This window comes from Neopelma chrysocephalum, unplaced genomic scaffold, assembly GCF_003984885.1.
Source record: "Neopelma chrysocephalum unplaced genomic scaffold, ASM398488v2 Primary Assembly neopelma1_141, whole genome shotgun sequence".
Lineage (NCBI taxonomy): Eukaryota > Metazoa > Chordata > Aves > Passeriformes > Pipridae > Neopelma > Neopelma chrysocephalum.
The window spans coordinates 2,357,220-2,377,254 of NW_020897803.1; the positions used below are offsets into that span (position 1 = coordinate 2,357,220).

The window sequence follows — 20,035 nt, forward strand, 5'->3', positions numbered from 1 at the left end:
GTCCTTGTTGAGCAGATCTAAAGGAAGAAATTCCACTCATTTCTCTAAATCTCACTTTTCTCAGGACAGTGAGATTTCTGCAATGCAAGCAGAAATAAATTAACTGCTCCATATAGCTAGAAAATAATGTGCCACCACTGTTTAAAAAAAAAGATGTCCTACAAAGTCTGCTGTTCTTTAGTAAATATAGTGATAACAATAAAAAGCTAGATGTGATTATACTTGATCCTGTTCAAAGCTTCTTTCTGTTGACAGAAACATGAAAGATTTGGTAGCTATAAAAATGTAGAGGTTTAGTAGAGAAAGATTCTTTCAAAGGCATTGCAAAGGGGGAGAAATAAATGAATAAAAAGGAAGAGACATTACGGATTTTAACCACAGAAGACACACTGGAGCATTCAGCCCCAGGAAATTCAAAGAAGGGGGGATTTACTGCAAATTTAACACCAATGTGGTTACACTGTAGTTTATATCTTGTGGCATTCAAGTAATGTAGTTAGAAACTGTGTTTTCTGTGCTTAAGGAAAAAAGGTTTTGCTTTGTGCTTTGTAATGTTGAAAACATTAAGATCCATAAACAATAGCGTGGTTTAATCAAGTTTTAAAATTAACTCCTAGAATTATTCCAGAAGTTCCCAGTGTTCTGGCAACGTTTTCCCTCTGTCATCTGCACCCACAATTCTCACAATGTTCTCTCTGTTCTCATCTCATGCACACAAGGAGTCACCACAGAGATTAACATTTCCTTGATCACAGTTTTCTTCACTGGTGAAACTGCATTTTAGCATGAACTTAGATTTTTGGGTCAAAGAATACCTGGTCTCAGCTACAGCCTTCTGATATCAACAGGAGTCATTGAGCTAAAGTGGATCTGGGATGGTGTCTTTTAAGCATCTCATAGAAGTCTTTTAAACTTCTCATAGTCTTGAAATCATCTGAATTTCTGCCTTTCATGTTTTTATTGCAAAGCTAAAAGTATGTGATGTTTAATATTTCATGTAGAACATGTTTGACTCACATACAGTTGGATGTCAAAATATTCACGTTATCACTGTTTCATTTAGTCAGGCTTTCATTTGTCCAGTTGTCATTATCGTGCAGCATCTCTAGTGAGTATCTCTTCTAGAACCTTCTCAGGTGCTCTGATCACAGGCATTTGGAAACTTTTTCAGCACCATTATCAAAAGTACTGATCTTAAAGAAATGTCATTTCACCGTTGAAGTGCTGCCAAGAAGTACAGCATCCAAGATGTTGGTGATAGTCTGTGTTTTACTGATTTTTGGGGCAGAAATTTACATTGATAAATAAGAAATAAGTATGTTGGGGAACTCACTGCCAAACCTTGACTTTCAGCATTTCCCGGTACACAATGTTTGAAAAAAGTCAGTCCTGAATGTTTTCTTAACATTCTGAGAGTCCATATAAAATGCTTTACTTTATTTCAAGGTTGCACATCTCTTTCTTGGTCCCATGATTTGCTATTTTACATTTATATGTAACACATTTACATTTTGCTAGTGCAAACTTCCCTAAAGAATCGACTAAAACACATTATGGGGGGGAAAAAAAGAAAAAGTTATGTATTTCCAGAGAGGGAGATTTTTGCCCTCTTGGTGTTTGCTCTATTATATCTCTGGCCCAAAACAGGTATTCTGAGGGGGTTTAATTCCTTGTTAAATGAGGATAGTAGTTATTATCTGCCCAACCATAGCTTTATTTTGCTATTAACACCATAGTTAAATGCTTCTTAAATGTTTTCATTAAGAGAATAATTTAAATATTATCATTAAAAATTGGTGATTGCTTTACATTCTATGAAGTATTTGTAGCTTTGCAGTCCTTTTTTTGAAGTAGTGAATATGAGAAGATGATTTTGAATATGACCAATAATTTGTATTTTATATGGAGGATCAGAATAAGTTTGCTTTTTTGTTAATTGTGGGATAGTTGCTTGGCTGAAAATGTTAAATGTGATATTAAGATATAGCAACAATGTTTTTAAGTCAGATTAGCCTGGCATATGTATTCTTTTAATATAAAATGGAAAATATTTTAGAATTTCGTTATCCAAATTACACAGAGAAAGTTTGCATTCCTCCATTGCATCAAGTCCTTATATCTGTGTCAGTGCATCCTAGAACTCCTTTCTTCACAAATAAGCTCTCCAACATCTAAACAAAGAAACGAATGCCTTCCCTCTCATCTTTCTTCTTGCCCCCACTGTTTCTAATAATGTATGTCTGACATGCCAACAATCAGGCACATGCTCATTCACTGTTGTTGTCTCATCTCAGCTGCCTGATAATGCAAAGGATAAAAAAAAAGGAATGATGAGTGGAATTGCACATCAAGGATCCCTTTTGTTGATGGAGTAACCAGGGGTGCATTTCCAATTTGCAGTTTGGCACCAGGGCTTCAGAAGCTCCGTGCAGGTTTGATATCCCCTTGGTCCCCTGCCACTGAACTTGGGGATCAGTCACTGAGTTGGGAGAGGAGAAAAAAGGAAATAAAAAAAGCACGCACACACACACACACACACACACACACACACACACACAAAACCCAAACAAAAAAAAGGGAAAGGAAAAAAGCAGGAAAACCCCCTGACTTTTGTTTTGAAAATAGTAGGACGTCTCACAGATTGAGGACTTGTCTATTGCAAAACATGTGGAGGAGCAAGTGAGTGAGAGAGAGGGAACATATGTATGTCTGCATTTCTCTTTCATAATATCTCAAAGACAAAATAATTTATAATTTGATTCCACTGACTGTTTCTGAGTTAAATCAGGGATTGCACTGAGCTATTCTTAGGCAACCATTTCCAAGTCAGTCCAGGACTCCTCGTGGCAGATCTGCATTCTTCTTAATCATCTGCAGTCAATCAGATTTTAATTTGCCTTTGTCTTCAGCCCCGCAAGGTTTGGGCCTGAAATTGTTTTGCTTCAAGGATAAAAGAGTGTTTTCCCTGTATATGTCAAGCGCATTTATGGAATGCTCTTGTGTGTTTATTTAGCTCAATAGTTATTCCATATTAACAAAAGCAGATTGTTTCAGGAATGTTTTTCAGAATAGCATCTTGGAAATCATGCTTTGTTGGAATTATGGCACCTCTAATTCTGTTATTTTCCTTTTGTAATACACTGTAGGAATTCACCAGAAAATCTATAACAACCCCAGTCAGGGATGAATGGCTTATTCGGCTTCTTATCTTGTTAATCAATATTGTTAACTAGCTGTGATGGACATATTTAATGGAATGACCCTAGCCCCTCCTAATTAAAGATAATTGCCTGGTTTAGTCACATTCGCTTTCCGAAATATAAGTGTGTGAGCACAAATATCATAATTTATTTTAGATTCCACCGTGATCATTATGTAGTCTGTTTTCTTGTTAACAGCTAATTTTAATTCTAGCTCACCCAGCAAAGTTGGCAGCCATGAAATGGCCCTCTTGCACACTTACAGTCAGGACGAGTCAATGAGGGTAAAATCAGAATTCCACTACTTATTGGGCTTGAATCCATTGCCCTACAGCTTCTTAATATGTTGCCTGATGAGATACATGTCTTGGCTTGAAGTTAAATGGCGCTGGTATCGGATTAAAACTCCTGGATTTTGGAATGCATTTCATGTATCCTTTTATCAGCTTTATTATTTGTTATGCTTTCGCTGAGCTTCCTTGAATAAGAACAAAAGGGTACACTTATTATGCAGCAATTTCATGAAAGCTATTTAAAATAACATTTGAGGAGGAAAAAACCAAATCAAAGTGAATAAAAGCCTAGGAAACACATGATGAAACAGAATGAATATCAGAGCTATTACATTAATAAGCTTGCAAAGCATTATTTATGGTATCTCAATGGAAGTTTAGAAATTGATAGTGACTTTCCAAAATTAATTGAGTACCTTTGTTGTATTTCAGGAATACATATTCAAACTCACTGTACCCACTCCTTGTGGGGGAAATTGCTCCACCTGCCAAAATCCTCAGGAGTTTCATCTGATTTTCATCTTCTCAAGGTAAACAGCTGAGGTATTGACTCAGTATGGGATTCATTCAGCAAATCTGTGTAGTCTGAGATTGTCTGTAGACAGTTGTCCTTGTTTTCACAAGTTGCCCATTAAAAGTGTTTGAAGCTGTGCAGAATAGTCTGAAACAGAGATCTGGCAACTCCACAACCCCACAAGATGCCCTGGCTGGGCAGTTTAGGTACACCCTTCCTTCACAAGTGCATATGTCATCCATGAGACAGCAGAAATGCAAATGAAGGATTTGGTATTGTGGACTGACTGGCTAAAATTCTAGCTCTTTTTGCTACAGCTGAGAAATCTCCCTGACTGCCCACATTCCACCACTAAAAGTACATCTGCTAATTTTTCCAGGATAGACTATTTCTGTACAACACCAGATTTACTATATTGGCTATTTCTGTGATAGCTTCTCATGCAAAAATGACAGGTGGGGTGACTCACTGAAAAGGGAACAAAGAGCATTGTGCAGGAGCACTGACAGAAAGAATCCCATACCTGATGGTGTTTCAATTATCTGTTCCCTCTTTTTTGCTTCTCCTTTTCTCTAAGTTTCTCCTAGAGTTTAACTTTTTTTTCAGTGAGGGCTCTTTCTTTTCTTTTTCAGAACAATTCTACCACATTATGAAATTTTTCAAACTATGTTTTCTGAGTCTCTAACAGCTACACCTCAAAGTTTACAGTAAAATAAAAATCCCATGTATTATGTGTGCAGATCCTTATTTTGTAGTGTTTGTCTTGTTTCAAGTGTCCTTATCTTGTAGTTTTCAGCTGTTAATGGGAAAATAGTTTAACTTCTGCATTGTTTTACCTAAGGCAGCTTGAAGGATTGCTCCCGAGGACCTGTTGAAGCTGTACATGTTGTACATGTTGTGAGTACAGCTGTACATGTGTGTGCACTTCTCTTGACCTCATAGCTATTGAAAGAATTAAAAGATTCACATTTTCAGACTCATCCCAAAAAACCACCTCTCTGTTTCGAGCAACTTTGCACAAAACTGGTGTGATTGTGCAGAGAACCAGGTTCCCCCAGCGTGATTTTAAACAACACATTGGATGACAGCCCATGGTTTTTAGAAAACATTCATGGATATGTAAAAGAAGCAATAGATTGAATAGCACAGGAACAACCAGTTCCACGTTAAATCTTTCTTTCAAATCTACTCCTGCAAGTATTTGCAATTTTGGCAATTGTTGCAAATGTTATTTGCTAGTGCCACACATCAATTAATAGTAAGCAGAAGTCTCTTGTGCATCGAGCTGGTTTTGTCCCTCATTGCTCCTCTTATAATACTGATAGTTTGTCTAGAAATAGTATGGTTTCCAACCAGAACTTCAAAGATTTATTTCTTTGATTGGGAGTTATCACCTGAAAGGTGTTATTCACTACCTGGTGAGTAGCACCATTTCTCCATGTCCTCCTCTGCTTAAATGGAGAACCTTGTGGAACCCTGCTATAGAACCCTGGAGAATCTTGCTATAAATAGCTATCAAAGCTTTGGGCTTCCTCTCTTTGTTCTGGGATATTATCAAAGCAGTATTTTTGTATTGTCTATGCTGGCATCTTTTTTCATCTGAAATGTTCATAATTTGAGCTTTTGAGATGAACCAGCATTTCAACTGCTTAGGGTTGTTCTCACTCAGGGTAAAAGACCCAGGAATTTTTTGGACTGAAAGAGGCAGAGAATGGATTTTTGCTGATCCAGTTTCTACCTTTGCACTAGCATTGAACAAATGCTTATAGTTTTGTTTTCTCTTTAATTTCTTCCCTGCACCTTGAATATCTTATTGGGTTAATGCCAAGGACTTTCTGGCTGAGGATTGTATTCTCATAGAATCAGAGCTCTAAAGGACATTTTTCTTGGCTGGTATTTGCAGGCACTGTTATAATGCAAAAAAAAAAAAAAGGGAAAAGAAAAAAAGGAAAAAGGATAAGATAATTTTATATACTGCTTGTATTCATGTTTGTACCTGTAGGGATGTGTTGATGGGGAGGTGTGGTGAATGACAAAAACATTAGGAAAGGAAGTCATTCCTTCCTGTGAAATAAGGAACTCTAACATCACCAATTTAATTCTGGGAGTGCAGTGAAAAGGACCAGGACTATGTAATGGTAGCACAGAAACGAACTGAACAATAATAATAGAAAAATCTATGTTTCAAGCACTGGCAGGAATATATTTATGCATGAAGAGCATTCAGTGATTGATCTACAATAAAACTGAGTGAGACACAGAAACAACACATAGATGTTTGTATCAAGCTACAACCTACACTGGAGATAAATATGAAATATGGTCATATTTCTTTGGAGACCTGTTTTAAGCCTTCCTCATTCCAACATACCCATAACTTTCGTAGTGGATTTGTAACCAATTCTGTCCTTCTGATGGAATCATGTTCATCTTTTTGACCCATGAAATGCCCTTAGAGAATAAGTTTTGTCCTCAATATTGAAATGGTCACCTTAAATTAAAGAGCCTACAATTCTCAGAATACATGTTCAGAGACAACAGCCCCAATTTGTCCCAGTCATACCTCTTTATCCCCTATTTTATGTTACACAAAGAAAACCATCTGTCACTTTGTCACTATGCTCATTTTTCTATTAACCACAGAGTAGAAAATGTCAAGTAAATGAGAGTTACCTCAGTTCTTTACTGGGATTTCTTTTGTTTAAATATGAAAAAAAATGCATGGTGAACATGGTGGTGATGCTGGGTGGACAATTGGACTTAATGATCTTAAAGGTGCTTTCCAACCTCAATGATTCTATGAGTGCTGGGGCGTGGTGAGGATTTATATTTTCTCATTATTAATATACTTTTATTTGAATGCACAAAGAATTTAATATCCTGGAAGATATATTAATCAAAACCACAAGGCTTCTGAAATACAGGAACTGACAGTCAAAGCTACCAGTATGTCTCCTGAGTTTGAAACACCGAAGTCATACTCCTGGCGTCAAATTTAACATCACGTATCTTGAATTTGAATCATACATTTCTTTAGGAAACTCTTCAAATGTTACATTTCTTGGGATAGACTTGCAATAATAATAATAATAATAATAATAAATTAAAATTATTGTTGTTATTATTATTATTACTTCTTTTACATGCAAAAAGAAAAACATTTGCTTTTTATCACCAATTGATTTGAGCATATTAACGTCCTAAATTGGATTGTCTGTTCAGGCTAAGAAGGATCTGATCCAGAAATGATACACAGGCCAGAGGTAGCTTTGCACATCTTAATGTTCAGGGCCTCACATAATTCTTTAGTGGGAAGAAATTAGGCTAGTTTTTCAGCATGTGAAAGGGAGAGGAAGCTACAGATCAGGAAAAAAACCTTTCCATCCCATTTTTCACTAATATCTGAAATCAGATCAGTAGTACTAGTCTTTTCTTTTTAATTTCAGAGCCTATAAAAATTAATTTAAAAAAACTCCCAGAAATGGCCATGTGAGTTCAAGTGAGACTTGATATTTACACTCAAGATGGAAAGTCCAAAATGAAGAGCTGTGTAATGTAGTAAATGATACCCATAACTCATTGCCCAAAATAATGTCTTGCAAAAGAGATGATGTTTGAGATCCCCCAGAGATAAAAGGAAAATCTGCTGTGATATGATTGCCCTTTGCCTTTAGAAAACATTGTGATTTACAAAGTATTTTTGCATTAAGGAAAGTGCTAGAAGAATCAGGTGAGACACTGAGGAGGTTTTATGATAGAAATCTATTTTCTGTCTTGGCTTTTAAGATTAAGTCTCAAATTTTGTAACACTAAGCGTCACAGAACTACAAAACAACTTTCAGAGAAAACTTAGTAGTTGGCAATGCATAAAGCAAACTCTATTCCCTTCTGAGAATAGGCAGCCCAGCAGAAGTCACTCAGGTGTCTGCAGGCTGATAGACACGGGGAGGCAAGTCTCTGGAATGAAGTATTAGTTTAAAACCTTACATAAACTGCCTCATGTGCTATAAGATTCATGGATTTGCTCAGCATTTGGGGAAAAAAATCACAGCTGAGCTAATTGTTCTGCAATTATTGATGGAATGGAATAGTCAGCAGTAGAAAAACTAATCCAAAATTCAAGTCAGGCTAAGGGAGAGTCATTAGCTATGCTGTGTAAAGCAGACATATACAATCAATGTGTGAATGTCACGTTTGTCAGGCCAAAGTGATGGGAAAAGACTTCTACTAACAGCGAGAAAATTGAACACATCTATAACAGTGCAGGATAGTTCATATCCTGTTGTAATTGCAGTGCACTTGAAGCTGAATGAGAATAGCAAGGGGAAAGAAAAAAAAAAACCTCTCCTGAGCTTTACAGCAGCACTGCCTGGAATGCATGACAAAGGTAAAGGCTGGAAAGGTGATGTGAAGAAACCTGAAGCCAAAAAAAGAAGATCACTAAGAGGTTGTGGAAAAAAAAAAAAGGAGAAAAAAAGAAAAAAAAAAAAGAAAAAAAAAAAGGCTGAATTGAGCTTTAGGCAGCAAGGAAAACAGTAACTGTAAAAGAACCCCAGATGGTGCCAGGGAGAACTGATGGTTCTGTTCCTTCTGTCTGTTAAAATGTGTTGAGCGTGCAGGGTCAGAGTGCACATGATGATTTGATGGCAAGCAGAGACATGGTAAAAAATAAAATTACTTTATAAAATTTGGATATGCATTATTGATGGGTCATCTTATTGGGTAAGATATTTAAGTATTGCTTGTGTATATTTAAGTATCTCTTGTGGTATGGGGTGAATGATGTGCCACCAAGGACAATCCTTCGTGGAGAAACAAAACAGAAAATGGAAATAATATACCTCATTAGAAAGCCATGAATCACAGATATATTTCAGACTCTATCAGGTGAAAAGTCCAGAAGTTCCTAAGTGGGCATAGAATAAGGAAAGTTTGAAGGCACAAAATAGTTCTTGCTTGAATTGCTGCAGTATTCTAGATGCTATATGGCCAAAGATTCCATTATGCAGTAATAATAATAATAATAATCCCCTCACAATTAAAACTCCAAAGCATTAAACCACTACATAGAAAGCAAGAGAAATAACAGGTACAGACTTGACAGCTGTGTATAAAAATAAATAATATTGCTCAGCAAGTTAGTCATGTAGTGTCTGGTTCCATCAGAAGGAACCAACTTATTTTGCAGTTTGGGTTTTTTTTGCTTGCTTAATACTTTGTGAGGGTACAGAGGTAGGGACAGTTTGGGGCCACCTTTAAGACCACTGGTTTCCACCATCTCTGATGGGTTAATCTAATGCTAAAGGAGTTGAGATGCGCTGTGGGACAGAAGAGTAAGATGCCTGTATTTCTGTGCAAGCATTTCTGCAACTATTTTGGAAAAACCTCTTCCTTGCCTGCAATAGTCTTCCATTTCACAGGGTACTTCATCCTCCAGAAACACAAGCAACAGCTTCTGTGTATTAAGGGATCGAAACAGTAAATTTTACAGCGCAATTCATCAGTGGCGTCAGTCAGATTTAAGAGAGAGAGCATGTTTTTGCAAAGCTGCCGAGATTGCTGTGACTGAGGTCAAAAGCAAATTCCTAGTGCTTTTAAAAATTGATTTTACTGAAATCTAACTCCATTTTCCTAGTAATAAAGGCCTCCAAGGATTTAAACTGCTGTAACCAAAAGCAATGTTTGGGCCCTGCTCTCTAAGTAGGTGTGGTTTAGCTCCATTACAACTGCAATTCAAATAATAACATCCTTTAAAAATTGAGTACCCTTCCTAATATTTTAGTAAGCAATTTTTCGTTTTTCTCTTGTAAAAGCTTGGAGGTCATAAGCTTAATATTCTAAGGTCTCCAAGAAACCTATTTACCTCCTTTGCAAAAGGTCTAAAATGAAATCAGAAAACATGTGAAAGGAATTTAAATGTATTTGCTTATCTAACAAATCCAGTGCAGATTGCTTAATCAAAAAAAAAAAGAAAAAACCCTTGGCAAAATCAGAATGGCTTGGTTATTTAATTCTAGACAGAACATTTGATACTGCATAAAATAATAGAAAATTCTGCCTTTATTATTCTAGAATTCACAAGAATCTTTTACAGTTTTCTTGGGGAAAGCTAAAGGGCAGGTATTGATCTGATATTTACAGAACAGCAAATTCTTTAGAAGTAGGTAATGCTAAAACTTGAAATTTTAATTAAAGAACCAAATGAACAAAAGGGAAAAAAAATCTGAGCCTATTTTCTGTCTTTAAATGAATGTTGTCCCCTCTGGGTCACAGATCTCAGGCTTAAGCAGGGATGGAGGTTACATTCCTCCTTCCACTGCCTGTGATTTATCTCAGTAGTTTTTACTTCTGTACATGCTGCAGTTCTTTTCTCTTCTGGACAATGGTAATAATTCACTCAACTGCCACCTTGAAGCAAAGTATTATTTAAAACAAAGTCACATCAGAGGAAGCACAGCCATAAACCCAGCAGAGTATACTGTTTGCATATATTGTGTTTCAGGAAAACCTTCCCCTCCACAAATCTGACAAGTCCCCTGAATTTTTTTTGCAGACCCTCTGCAGAGCATCTCCTTTTTTCATTTTATGTAAGGCTCTCGTTTTGTGTCATTTTTGATGAGTGTCCTCTTTTCTCAAGAAATACTCTTCGATTCTAGTGGGGTTTGGATTTTTAATCTTGCAGCTTGGCATGATGTCAGCGCCAGTTCAGACCAGAAACTGAATATGGACTCTTCTACTAATTGTCCCCAGCTTTTCCAATAGTTTGTTTGGTTTGGTTTGGGGTTTTTTATTATGGTTCTTACTCTGTACATGTTTCCTACAGCTGCATTTTGAGATAGAACATTGCATTAATTTAGGAAAATCCTGCAACTATTTGCAATAAATTTCCCCAAACTTATTGTACAGATTATTTAATTGGTACATCTTTCTATTCATCCTGCTGCTCCTTCCCAGTTCCAAAGCTGATGCAGAAGGTTTCCAAATGAAATGGCTGAATACTGACTGGATTATTGCTCTCATTAAAGACTCTAGAGAGAAAACTAATATCAAAAGCATACCTTTTCCTAGCAACTTTAACTCAATAATACAAATGACTAGGAGATAAACAGAAGCTTTCTCCATTTCTGGTGCCATAAAAGTAATACACACATTCTTCCAGGTTTTGGTGACAGCTCAAAGAAATGAGAGAAGCTCTTTAAGCAAATGTTTAACCTAACAGTCCCTTTAAGTCTTGAACTGTCTGTATCATGAAAAATAAAACTGATGAATAAAGAAAAAGACGTTTTAAAGATTGAAAATTTAGTTCAGATAAACCAAATCCGACGTTGCAATAGGAAAACCCATTTTTTTCCATGTTCAAGAAAATAAGAAGTCTCTGTAATACATTTTCCTGACATCCTGCACATCTCTGGCACAGAACAAGAAATGTTTGCATTTACAACCCTCTTTGGTGGGCCTTCTGACTTAGAAAGGTTAAGGAGCTCCAACCCTCACTGCAGAGCTGCAGCTGGCTATAGGACTGGGAAGGAAGCATATCATAAAATATCATAATCATAAAATATCCTATCTAATGGATAAAGATTGGTTGACCCAAGGTTGCCAGACTGTCCTCCTATGGGTGGTTTATTTCCTCTTGGGCTGGGAGAATATTAATGATGTATAATTGTTTATTGCATGTGTTTTCTAATAATTACAACACCAATATTATAATGAATACTATTTAGGTAACGTTGACTTCATCTTTTGCAGAAACTGCAATTCTTCATTGCCCAAGTGGTCATGGAGATTAATAAAAAGCTACCTCATGCATTCTAGCAAAGTAATTAACTCAGTATAATCAAGAAGAAAACATTGGAAGACTTAAGAGCTTCTCAGCACACACAGGGTCAGCTGGGTGACGGGTCAGGAGGGTGGGGATGTTTCTATGCTGTGGCAGAAGTTGAAGTCATTCATCAGCACAGGCATGACTGCTGACAATTTGTTCTGCTCCCAGCTGAAGGGTGAGTGTACCCAGCTGACTACAAGTGAGGGGAAGTAAGATTTGGAGGCTATGATTAGTGGGTACCTCAATTTTATGATTTACGTTGCTGTTTTGTGACTGGAAGCTGAGAAATTTTGGTAAATTGGGCATGTCTGTTTGATTTCGTGAAGGAACTTCTGAAAGACAAGGATTTGTTCTGAACTTACATATATCTAAATCATTACATATGATGATCTCAGGTTCAACTTAATGAATCTTTCCCCAAAGACCTGAACTAAGCAGCTTTTAAGGCAAGCTCTTTGTCTACATGCAGGCATCAGAGCTGAGAATAAGTCTTTTGAAAAAACTTGTCGACTTTTGAGTTCTGATTCTTTTCTTGGGCGGAGGCTTTCAGCTGGGAAGTACAAATTATATGTACACCATGCAACCAAATACACATCTTGCCATTGTGAGCAAAGGTGTGAAATGATTTCATGCTTTGATGTTAGATGTGAAGTTGAGGATTCCAAAATACTGCTCCTTTATGGATATTTACCCATCTTATTCTACATCCTTGGACAAAACTGACGGTGCCAGTTCCATGAGGGAGAAGGGAGAAAACCCCATTTTTGACTACAAGGGAGTGGCCGAGAGGATTTGAGAAAGAACAGCAAATGAACAGAAAAAATAAAAGTACCACTTTCATATGTGGGATCTCAGGTGTTCTTTGCTGTAGCACAAAAAATATGTTCTAAGATACCAAATCAATTGTCAAATGCAAAATGTTCACTGTGGAAATGAAACTGTTCACGAGTTTTTCACATGTTGTGAACACCAACTCTTCAAATTATTTGCATTATGCTGTTTGAAACTGCAGTTTGCCATAACTGTTGCTGCAGTTAAGTTTTTTAGTTAGCAAAAATAGACGACCTGTTTTGCTGTCAATGTGCAAGCCTGGCTCTGCAAAGACAAGGGAATATTTCCAATCCAGCTCAGCCAGATCACGGAAATATATCTGTGCACTCTCCAAGTGCATTCCCTAAATTGGATGCTGATTCCCAGTATTAGAACTACCGTGGCATTTATTTTAAAATGTGGCTGCCTTTTTTTTCTTTCAGCAGTGCCTCACAGTATCTTCTGGAAAAAAAAAAAAAGTCAGATGGTTGAAATACTTGAGAATAAATAATATCATTTCTTGGTTATCTTTTTGGTTTTTTTTTTAACACCAGAAATTTTGGAATATTTGTTGTGACCTGCAAGAAAAAAAATAAATAAACTAATCAAACTTGTCATTATGCACCTCACTGGAGGTCTGCCAGTGTCTCCATAACACGATCTGGTTTTACAGGATTCAGAGATTTCTACTGTAAATGCTCCATCCAAGCTAAAATTTGGCAAGCCTTTTTCAAGATAGTAATACTCTCTCCTGCACATAAGTGCTGCTTTTCTCTGAAAACTGGCAATAATGCTAGTGAAGCATTTCTTTTATGGCTTCTATAGATTTTTGTTTACAGATAGGTAAATTCAGTCAAAGTGCTTGGAGTGTCACCTTTTTATTACAGACTTAACAAATGATTCAGACTTTATGGGGAAAATTTGCAGCTAAACTGCATTTGCATTTTGCATCCTTTTCTACTGTATTCCATCTCCATAATAAGTCATACTTTTTTCATTATGGAATTGGTGTGCAGTTGCTTCATAATTACAATTTCAGCTTTGTTGCTGCTCAAAGCTGAGTCGCTTATGCTGTCTAGCTAATCCATTTTTCTGGATTTCCGTGTAATTATTATGTAAGTATTGATTGGAAAGAGCTATAGCTTAGCTTTAAATTACTTGTTTAAAGTAACTTTTCACAGTTCATTTATCACTTGTTTTTATTGCATCCTGTCTTTTATTCTTCCACATCCTGCATTTTCTCCTCTGCTTTCATTTTCAGGGTGACATTGTACATTGGGAGACCTTTGGGTTATGCCATAAAATGTCTCCCAAAGAATAATTAAAGCAAGTAAATCTACTTCTTTGGTGGCTCTTAGGAGGGTTCTTCCTCCTTGGTCACCATCTCCAAGACTGGCCCATGTCAAGCTGATGCTTTATGATGAAGCCAAGCAGCAACGCTTCCATTTATAATTTTATCTCAACACTTCAACAGTCAGTCTTAAGGATATGCAGATAGATATGTAGAGATATATATATATATGTATATATATCCTCAGAGGGTTGTTTAGAGGCCTAAACATCACTGAACAATTTTGAAAAGCTGTGCCTGGTATGATTTATGTGGAGAAGTTCTGTCAGCACAAGTCTCTGTGAATGGGGGGTCAGTGGGGGTATAACAACATCACAAACAAGAACCTTCATAAATAAGTAGCAGAAATTGAGGAGGAAATGTTCTCACGCCTCCAAACAATCCCACGGAGTCACAGGCAAAGGCATCCATGGATGGGGAGCATTGTTCTGCTGTGCCTCCTCCCCCAGTAAATGGGGGATTGTCTGGCCACCTTTCTTTATGAGTGGTGAACCCATCATTAATTCTTTTTGTTTGTTTTTAAGGAGAATACTTTATCTTCAAACCTCCAAGATTAGAAGTTTCATGTCATTCAATTAATTAAACAATGCAACTCAAGAGCCATAAACATTAAAAAGCTTCTTGGAAGCAGACTGTGGCCCAGTCCATTGGATAAATTGATTGATTACTTCTGTGGCCATTCCTAATAATCTGTAACATTTTTTCATTAGGCAGAAAGTTGTTTTCCTATTTAGTATGCAAACGTGAGATCTGGAGCATTCTGCCCATGTGTTATGATTTCTTTTTTCCATTATGCAATCATAGAATGTGTCACTTCCCTGTTTACAAAAGAAAAATGTAAGAGATAAAATTTGTGTTTAGTAAGGATTTTGATCTTCAATATATTAAAGAAATTAAAGTCCAGGGTTGGCAGAAAATCATAAATCATAGTTATGTGTTTCTCTAGAATGATTTTATGGATGCTAGGGCAAAGATATTACCATGTGCACTCTGGTTATGTAGAAATGCCACTAGAGGCTATTTTCTTTCTTCAAAGGTGCCCTTTAAGCTCACAGAAAATTACTCTTAATAGAGTAAACAGGCAATTTGCACAAAACTAACATAACGCTTGTCACAGAGAAAAAAGCAGAGTGAGAAATTTGTAATGAATTTTATTTTTCTTTCCTGCTGAGAATTTTCCCAGAACCTGCAGTTTTTAAAAATGTGTTCTTTATTTCAAATTTTCTCCAAATATTTCTGCTATTCATTTTTTTAACTTGAGAGGTTTTCTTTCTTTGAGGTTTGATACTAAAAATTTGCATTATGTAGACTGCATTTTTTAATATTCTTCCTGTATGAGATGAATTCACTGGTGCTAAGATATTCAGAAATTCAGAATGTGACTACTATGAGTAATCTCAAAATACTTGTTTAAAGTAATGTTTCTCTGATCTGGAGAAAAGATTCTGCAGAGTTCACCTTTAGTGTTTGAGTATTATCCATGTTGCCCCTTGTTACAGAGCTATGAGCTGTCCACAACATGATATGAAAATCTCATCTTTGTTTCTAAGAAGAGCATTTCTAACCTTCACAAGGAGAAAAGAAGGTTGAAAAACACACCTTGAGGCAGGGATGGTGAAACCAACCCAAAATCTGTGTGTTTGCGTGTGCGTGTGCATGGATGCTGTCATGAGGCAGACTTGGGAATTGACAATCTGGTGTTTACTGGATGGATTTTAATTTATTCCTCTCCTTCCTTCTTCTATCTCCTTTAAAAAAAAACCAGAAAACCCCACAATATTATCTTTACGTGGTAACCACATTGTTATCTTGGAAAAAGATGCATAAATATTTCTGATATCCATCCTTTGTTTTTTAACAGCCAACCAGTGAAGGAGTTAATGATAACATTACCCTTTTTTTTTGCCTTGGATTTGTATCTGTAGAAAATGACATCACATAAACCCAAGATTAGGCAGTGGAATGTGGTTACCTCTCCTTTTTTTGCTTTTTCTGCATCAGCAAATCACTGTTATGGGGTAAAACCATGATGGGTGCTCAACCTCCCACTCCCAGAGCAGGAGCATGAGCAGATTCAGATATTGCAGCTGGAAAGTGCAGATGTTTTACACACACAGAACTGTGTGTAAAACACACAGTTTTACACACTGAAACCGTGTGTAAACTGTAAACTGTGATTTTAAACTGAAAAACAAAATCCCTTTTCTTTAGAAATGTTTTTTCCACTAACTGAAAACAGAAGTTTGTTGGGTTTTGGTTTGGTTGTTGTCACCGTTGTTCTCCCCAGCCCCAAAATTTGCTATCATTCTTCACCCTTTTTCTTTCACCTTTTTTTCACACCTTAAAAAAAATATTTACCTGAAGTCATGAAAGAAAGATGTGGTTCCACGGAGACCAAAACTAGTAGTTCCGAGAACTTAGTAGTGTTTTGAAAAGCACACTTGTCTCTGCCATACGAAAGAACTCAACGAAAACAGTTGTTTATTCTAGAAAAGCTGAGGTAAAATTTTGCAAAAAAACCCCGACTTCAAACTAAGATAGTTTTAATTACTAGGGAGGGTGACATTTTGGGGAATTCAGTGTATATTTCTGGACTTTTGCTGTGGAAAAACATCTCTGTCAAAAGATTGAAAAGGTTTAGTGAAATGAGCCTTTAGGAAGGCAAAGGAGGACAGGGGGTGTCCATCTCTAGGCCATACACTGTTAATTGTATGACCAGACCACCCTGTTCCTCCCTCTGCCCCTGGAGGTGACTGTTCAAGAGCCCTGGGCATCTCTTTCTCCTTTTGGAAGTTTGACCACAGGGGAAATATATGGTAAATATGAGTATAAGTGAAAGGAAGGGTTGGAGACATGAAACAGATGGTATTAGGTTTGATGATTCCCTAATTTGGTTGATTGAATAATCAAGCCTGGAAACAGGAAAGGAAATTAATTTCTCTTTAATAATGTTTAATGCTCATGTCCTCCACTGTGCTCCCTTGAAATAAGTACCTGAGATTGAATTCTCACAGCCTTCCCTCTCCTTTGCTTTTGCTCACACACACTTCCAACCCCTTTAGTGCAGTGTAAACCTGGCAGAGTTAAACCAGATGTTTGGGGAATGCCAACACTGGGCAGGAGAGACCTTGGCACAGGTCCTGCCTTGCAACCAGTCCAGCACCTCCTCTTCTGCTGCCGCGGGGGGTGGGGGGTGGCGGGAAAGCTGCATCACTGCTGGAGGGAGCTGGCAGTGCTGTGCTGCAGTGTTATCCCACGGGCAGCAGTTCTCAGCTGTCCTGCTGAACCTGATGACCCCGAGGACCCAAGGACACATAGGACAATCAAGAGGAAGGTTGTTCAGATATGATTTGAGAAGCATAGGGGTTCAGTTACTGTCCTATCAAAGATTTTGGATGTTAATTCTGCGATGTAGTTCCAATTTGCTGCCAAAAGCTCCTTTCCTCCTGGCCTGTTGCTTGCTGACTTTTCAGACAGCACAGGCATTCAGAGCAAGACCTTGTGCTATGTGAAAGCATAACTTGGGTTTGGAGTGAAATATTTATTTGACTTCAGTATTATTCAAATATTTTCCCACTTCCACAGAACCACACTGGGTGGCTCTGGAGACCTAAGATGAGTCACTTGGGAAAGAAAGATGTCCATATTCTGAAAAAAAATAATCTTCAGAAGGGGAAGCTTGGGAAGCACTGCTCTGCAGTGATTCCCCCTGGGAGCAGTGGGGTAGCAGTACTGTTCTGACAGGTACTCTGGGGCCTGTTCTGGGCTGAGAGGACTGGAGGTGAGTGCAGGCATGCAGAGAATGCTGCTAAAATGCTCACTTTACATGGTAACTTCTCCAGTAAAGCTGCACATCCCTACAGAGCAAAGCTGCACGCCCCTACAGAGAGCAGCGCTTGGGAGGAGACCCCTGCCACCAGTTTGCTCCTGTGAGGGCTCCGGTTTGCTTAAGTGAGGTCAGAGTAAGTCTGTTCTTTGGGGCCGGAATTACAGCGCAGGCAGGAGTAGAGTCACCGTGGGCAGCAAAGAGATGAATGATAGATCTGCATTTTTCTAGCAAGCCAGCTATGGCTGCAGCCTCAAACTCCGAAGGGTTTCACCGCTACTTCGCAGTCGCATTCATTCTAGGGAAAGGCCGGTAATTGGACATGATAGCCGGCTAAAGCACCCACCCGAGGCTTCCGAGTTACGTGACTCGTGCCACCGCCGCTGGCAGCGACCCCGCTACGTGCCGCGTGTGCCGGGGCATCCTTGCGGGCACAGGGTGGGGGCGGGCAGGCTCGGCCCGGGATCCGCGATCTGCCCCCCTCCCCTCCCCGCGCACGCACCGCGACCCCGCATCGCTCCATCGCCGCGTTCCCCCCGCCCGGATCGCCCCCCGCGGGTGGGCGGAGCGGGGCGGGGGCGGTGCCGGGTCCGGGGCGGTGGCGGCGGCGGCGGGGCCGGGCGGGGGCGGCCCCTCCCGGGCGCAGCGCGAAGGCGGGCGCGGGGCATGGTCCCGGCCCTGCTCCTGCTCCCGGCCCCGCTCCCGGTCCCAGCGGCGGCGCGGAGCGGGCGCGGAGCGGTGGCATGCGGCGCGGAGACATGCGGCTCTGCCTGCCGACATGGACATGGACCGCCGCCGCCCGCCGCCGCTGCTCCTGCTGCTCCTGCTCCTGCTGCTGCTCCGCGCTGCCCGCGGCGCTGCCGCGCGTCTGAGCGCCCGCCCCGGCAACGAAGGTGAGCCGCGGCACGGCCCGGGTGACCCGTTTCTTCCTTACTCTCCCTCCATCCCCGCTGACCTCTTGCTCTCCCTTTCCTCCATCCCCGCTTCCCTCTTACCCACCCTTTCCTCCATCCCCGCTTCCCTCTTGCTCTCCCTTTCCTCCATCTCCCCTTTTCCTCTTGCTCTCCCGTCCCTCCATCCACCCTTTCCTATTTATTTTAATTCTTTTTGATCTGTTATTCCCCGTTCCCGCTCGCCCTTAAGGTGGTCCCGGGTGGCATCCCCTCCTCGCCCCCGGGACCGCCGGGCTCGCCGTGCGGGAGGTGCGTGGCCGCCCCACCCGCCCCCCGAGGAAAGTTGGCGAGGGCAGGGCAGCCTGTGGCGCCCCCCGGCTCCTCCGACAGCGGGGGCGATGGGCAGCGAGGAGCCCCGAGGCGAGGTGGGCACAGGGCGGGGAGGGCAAGGGGCAGCGCCGGGAGCGGCCGCGGTGCCACCGCGTAGGGGGAGCCGGAGCATCCCAGCCCCGGCAGGTGCCCTTCCGCTCCATCCTCCGACAGCCGAGAGCTGACAGAGGTAGGAACCGGCTGTAAAGGCTAAAGGGTGGCCCCCGTGTCCCTCACCCCGCGAGCTGTGAGCCCTTTCGCATGTGGTTGAATTAGTCGTCCTGCCTTTCAAAACTTTTAATTAATACAGGAAAAGAATCGAAGCTGGTTCCCCTGTAAAACCTCCTCTTGGTCCCGTACAGCGGTTTTGTATCAGATGGTGTTATTTGTGTTATTCGTATCAGCTCCTATTAATGCCTTGAAATTGTGCGCGTGTATGTCAATGTGTGTGAATTTGCAGAAACAAAGCGTGAGTGGTTTTTGTTCTCTTTTGCTGTGTTAGTTTTTAAGATTACAGTTGCTGAAAATGCATGTTATGTTTCAGGGGGAAAAAAGTAATGACGACTAGACACTGAAAAAATTATTTAAATACTTAAACCAATAATTAAAACTGACTTTCTCCTATTATAAAAAGAAAATAACTGAGTTTTTGCTTACTTGCACAGTGAGGGCACTCGGCATGACCAGGATGTCCAGTGTAATTATCTTTAGGGATAAAATCTAGAGGCCAAAGGTTGTGAAGAACTTCTAGCATCCAGCAACCATGTAAAACTTGCACCTTCTCAAGCTGTAGTGTTTGTGCAGAGAAGCAGATATCAAAGCTGTGAGAGCAATTATTTCTCCTGTACAAGTAATGCTGATGCACTTACTGATATTCTGGGTGCTTGTGGGATAAGGCGGTGAGATAACAATTTTAAATGATTTCGGGGGGGGGGAAAGAAATAGAATGAAAAA

General features: G+C 39.8%; 1 protein-coding gene across 2 annotated transcripts in view; it reads left to right on the forward strand.

Annotated features, from left to right (window-relative positions):
- Positions 1-18,560: 18,560 nt before the first annotated feature.
- The window catches only part of EPHA3 (EPH receptor A3), a 206,343-nt gene continuing 204,868 nt past the window's right edge, over positions 18,561-20,035 (forward strand). The window contains exon 1 of one of the 2 annotated variants that reach the window (XM_027699756.1): positions 18,561-18,712. In XM_027699756.1, the coding sequence (XP_027555557.1) occupies positions 18,598-18,712 (115 nt within the window). In that variant the 5' untranslated portion in view covers positions 18,561-18,597. The remainder of the gene's footprint in view (positions 18,713-20,035) is intronic. The other variant, XM_027699755.1, reaches the window with a different exon arrangement.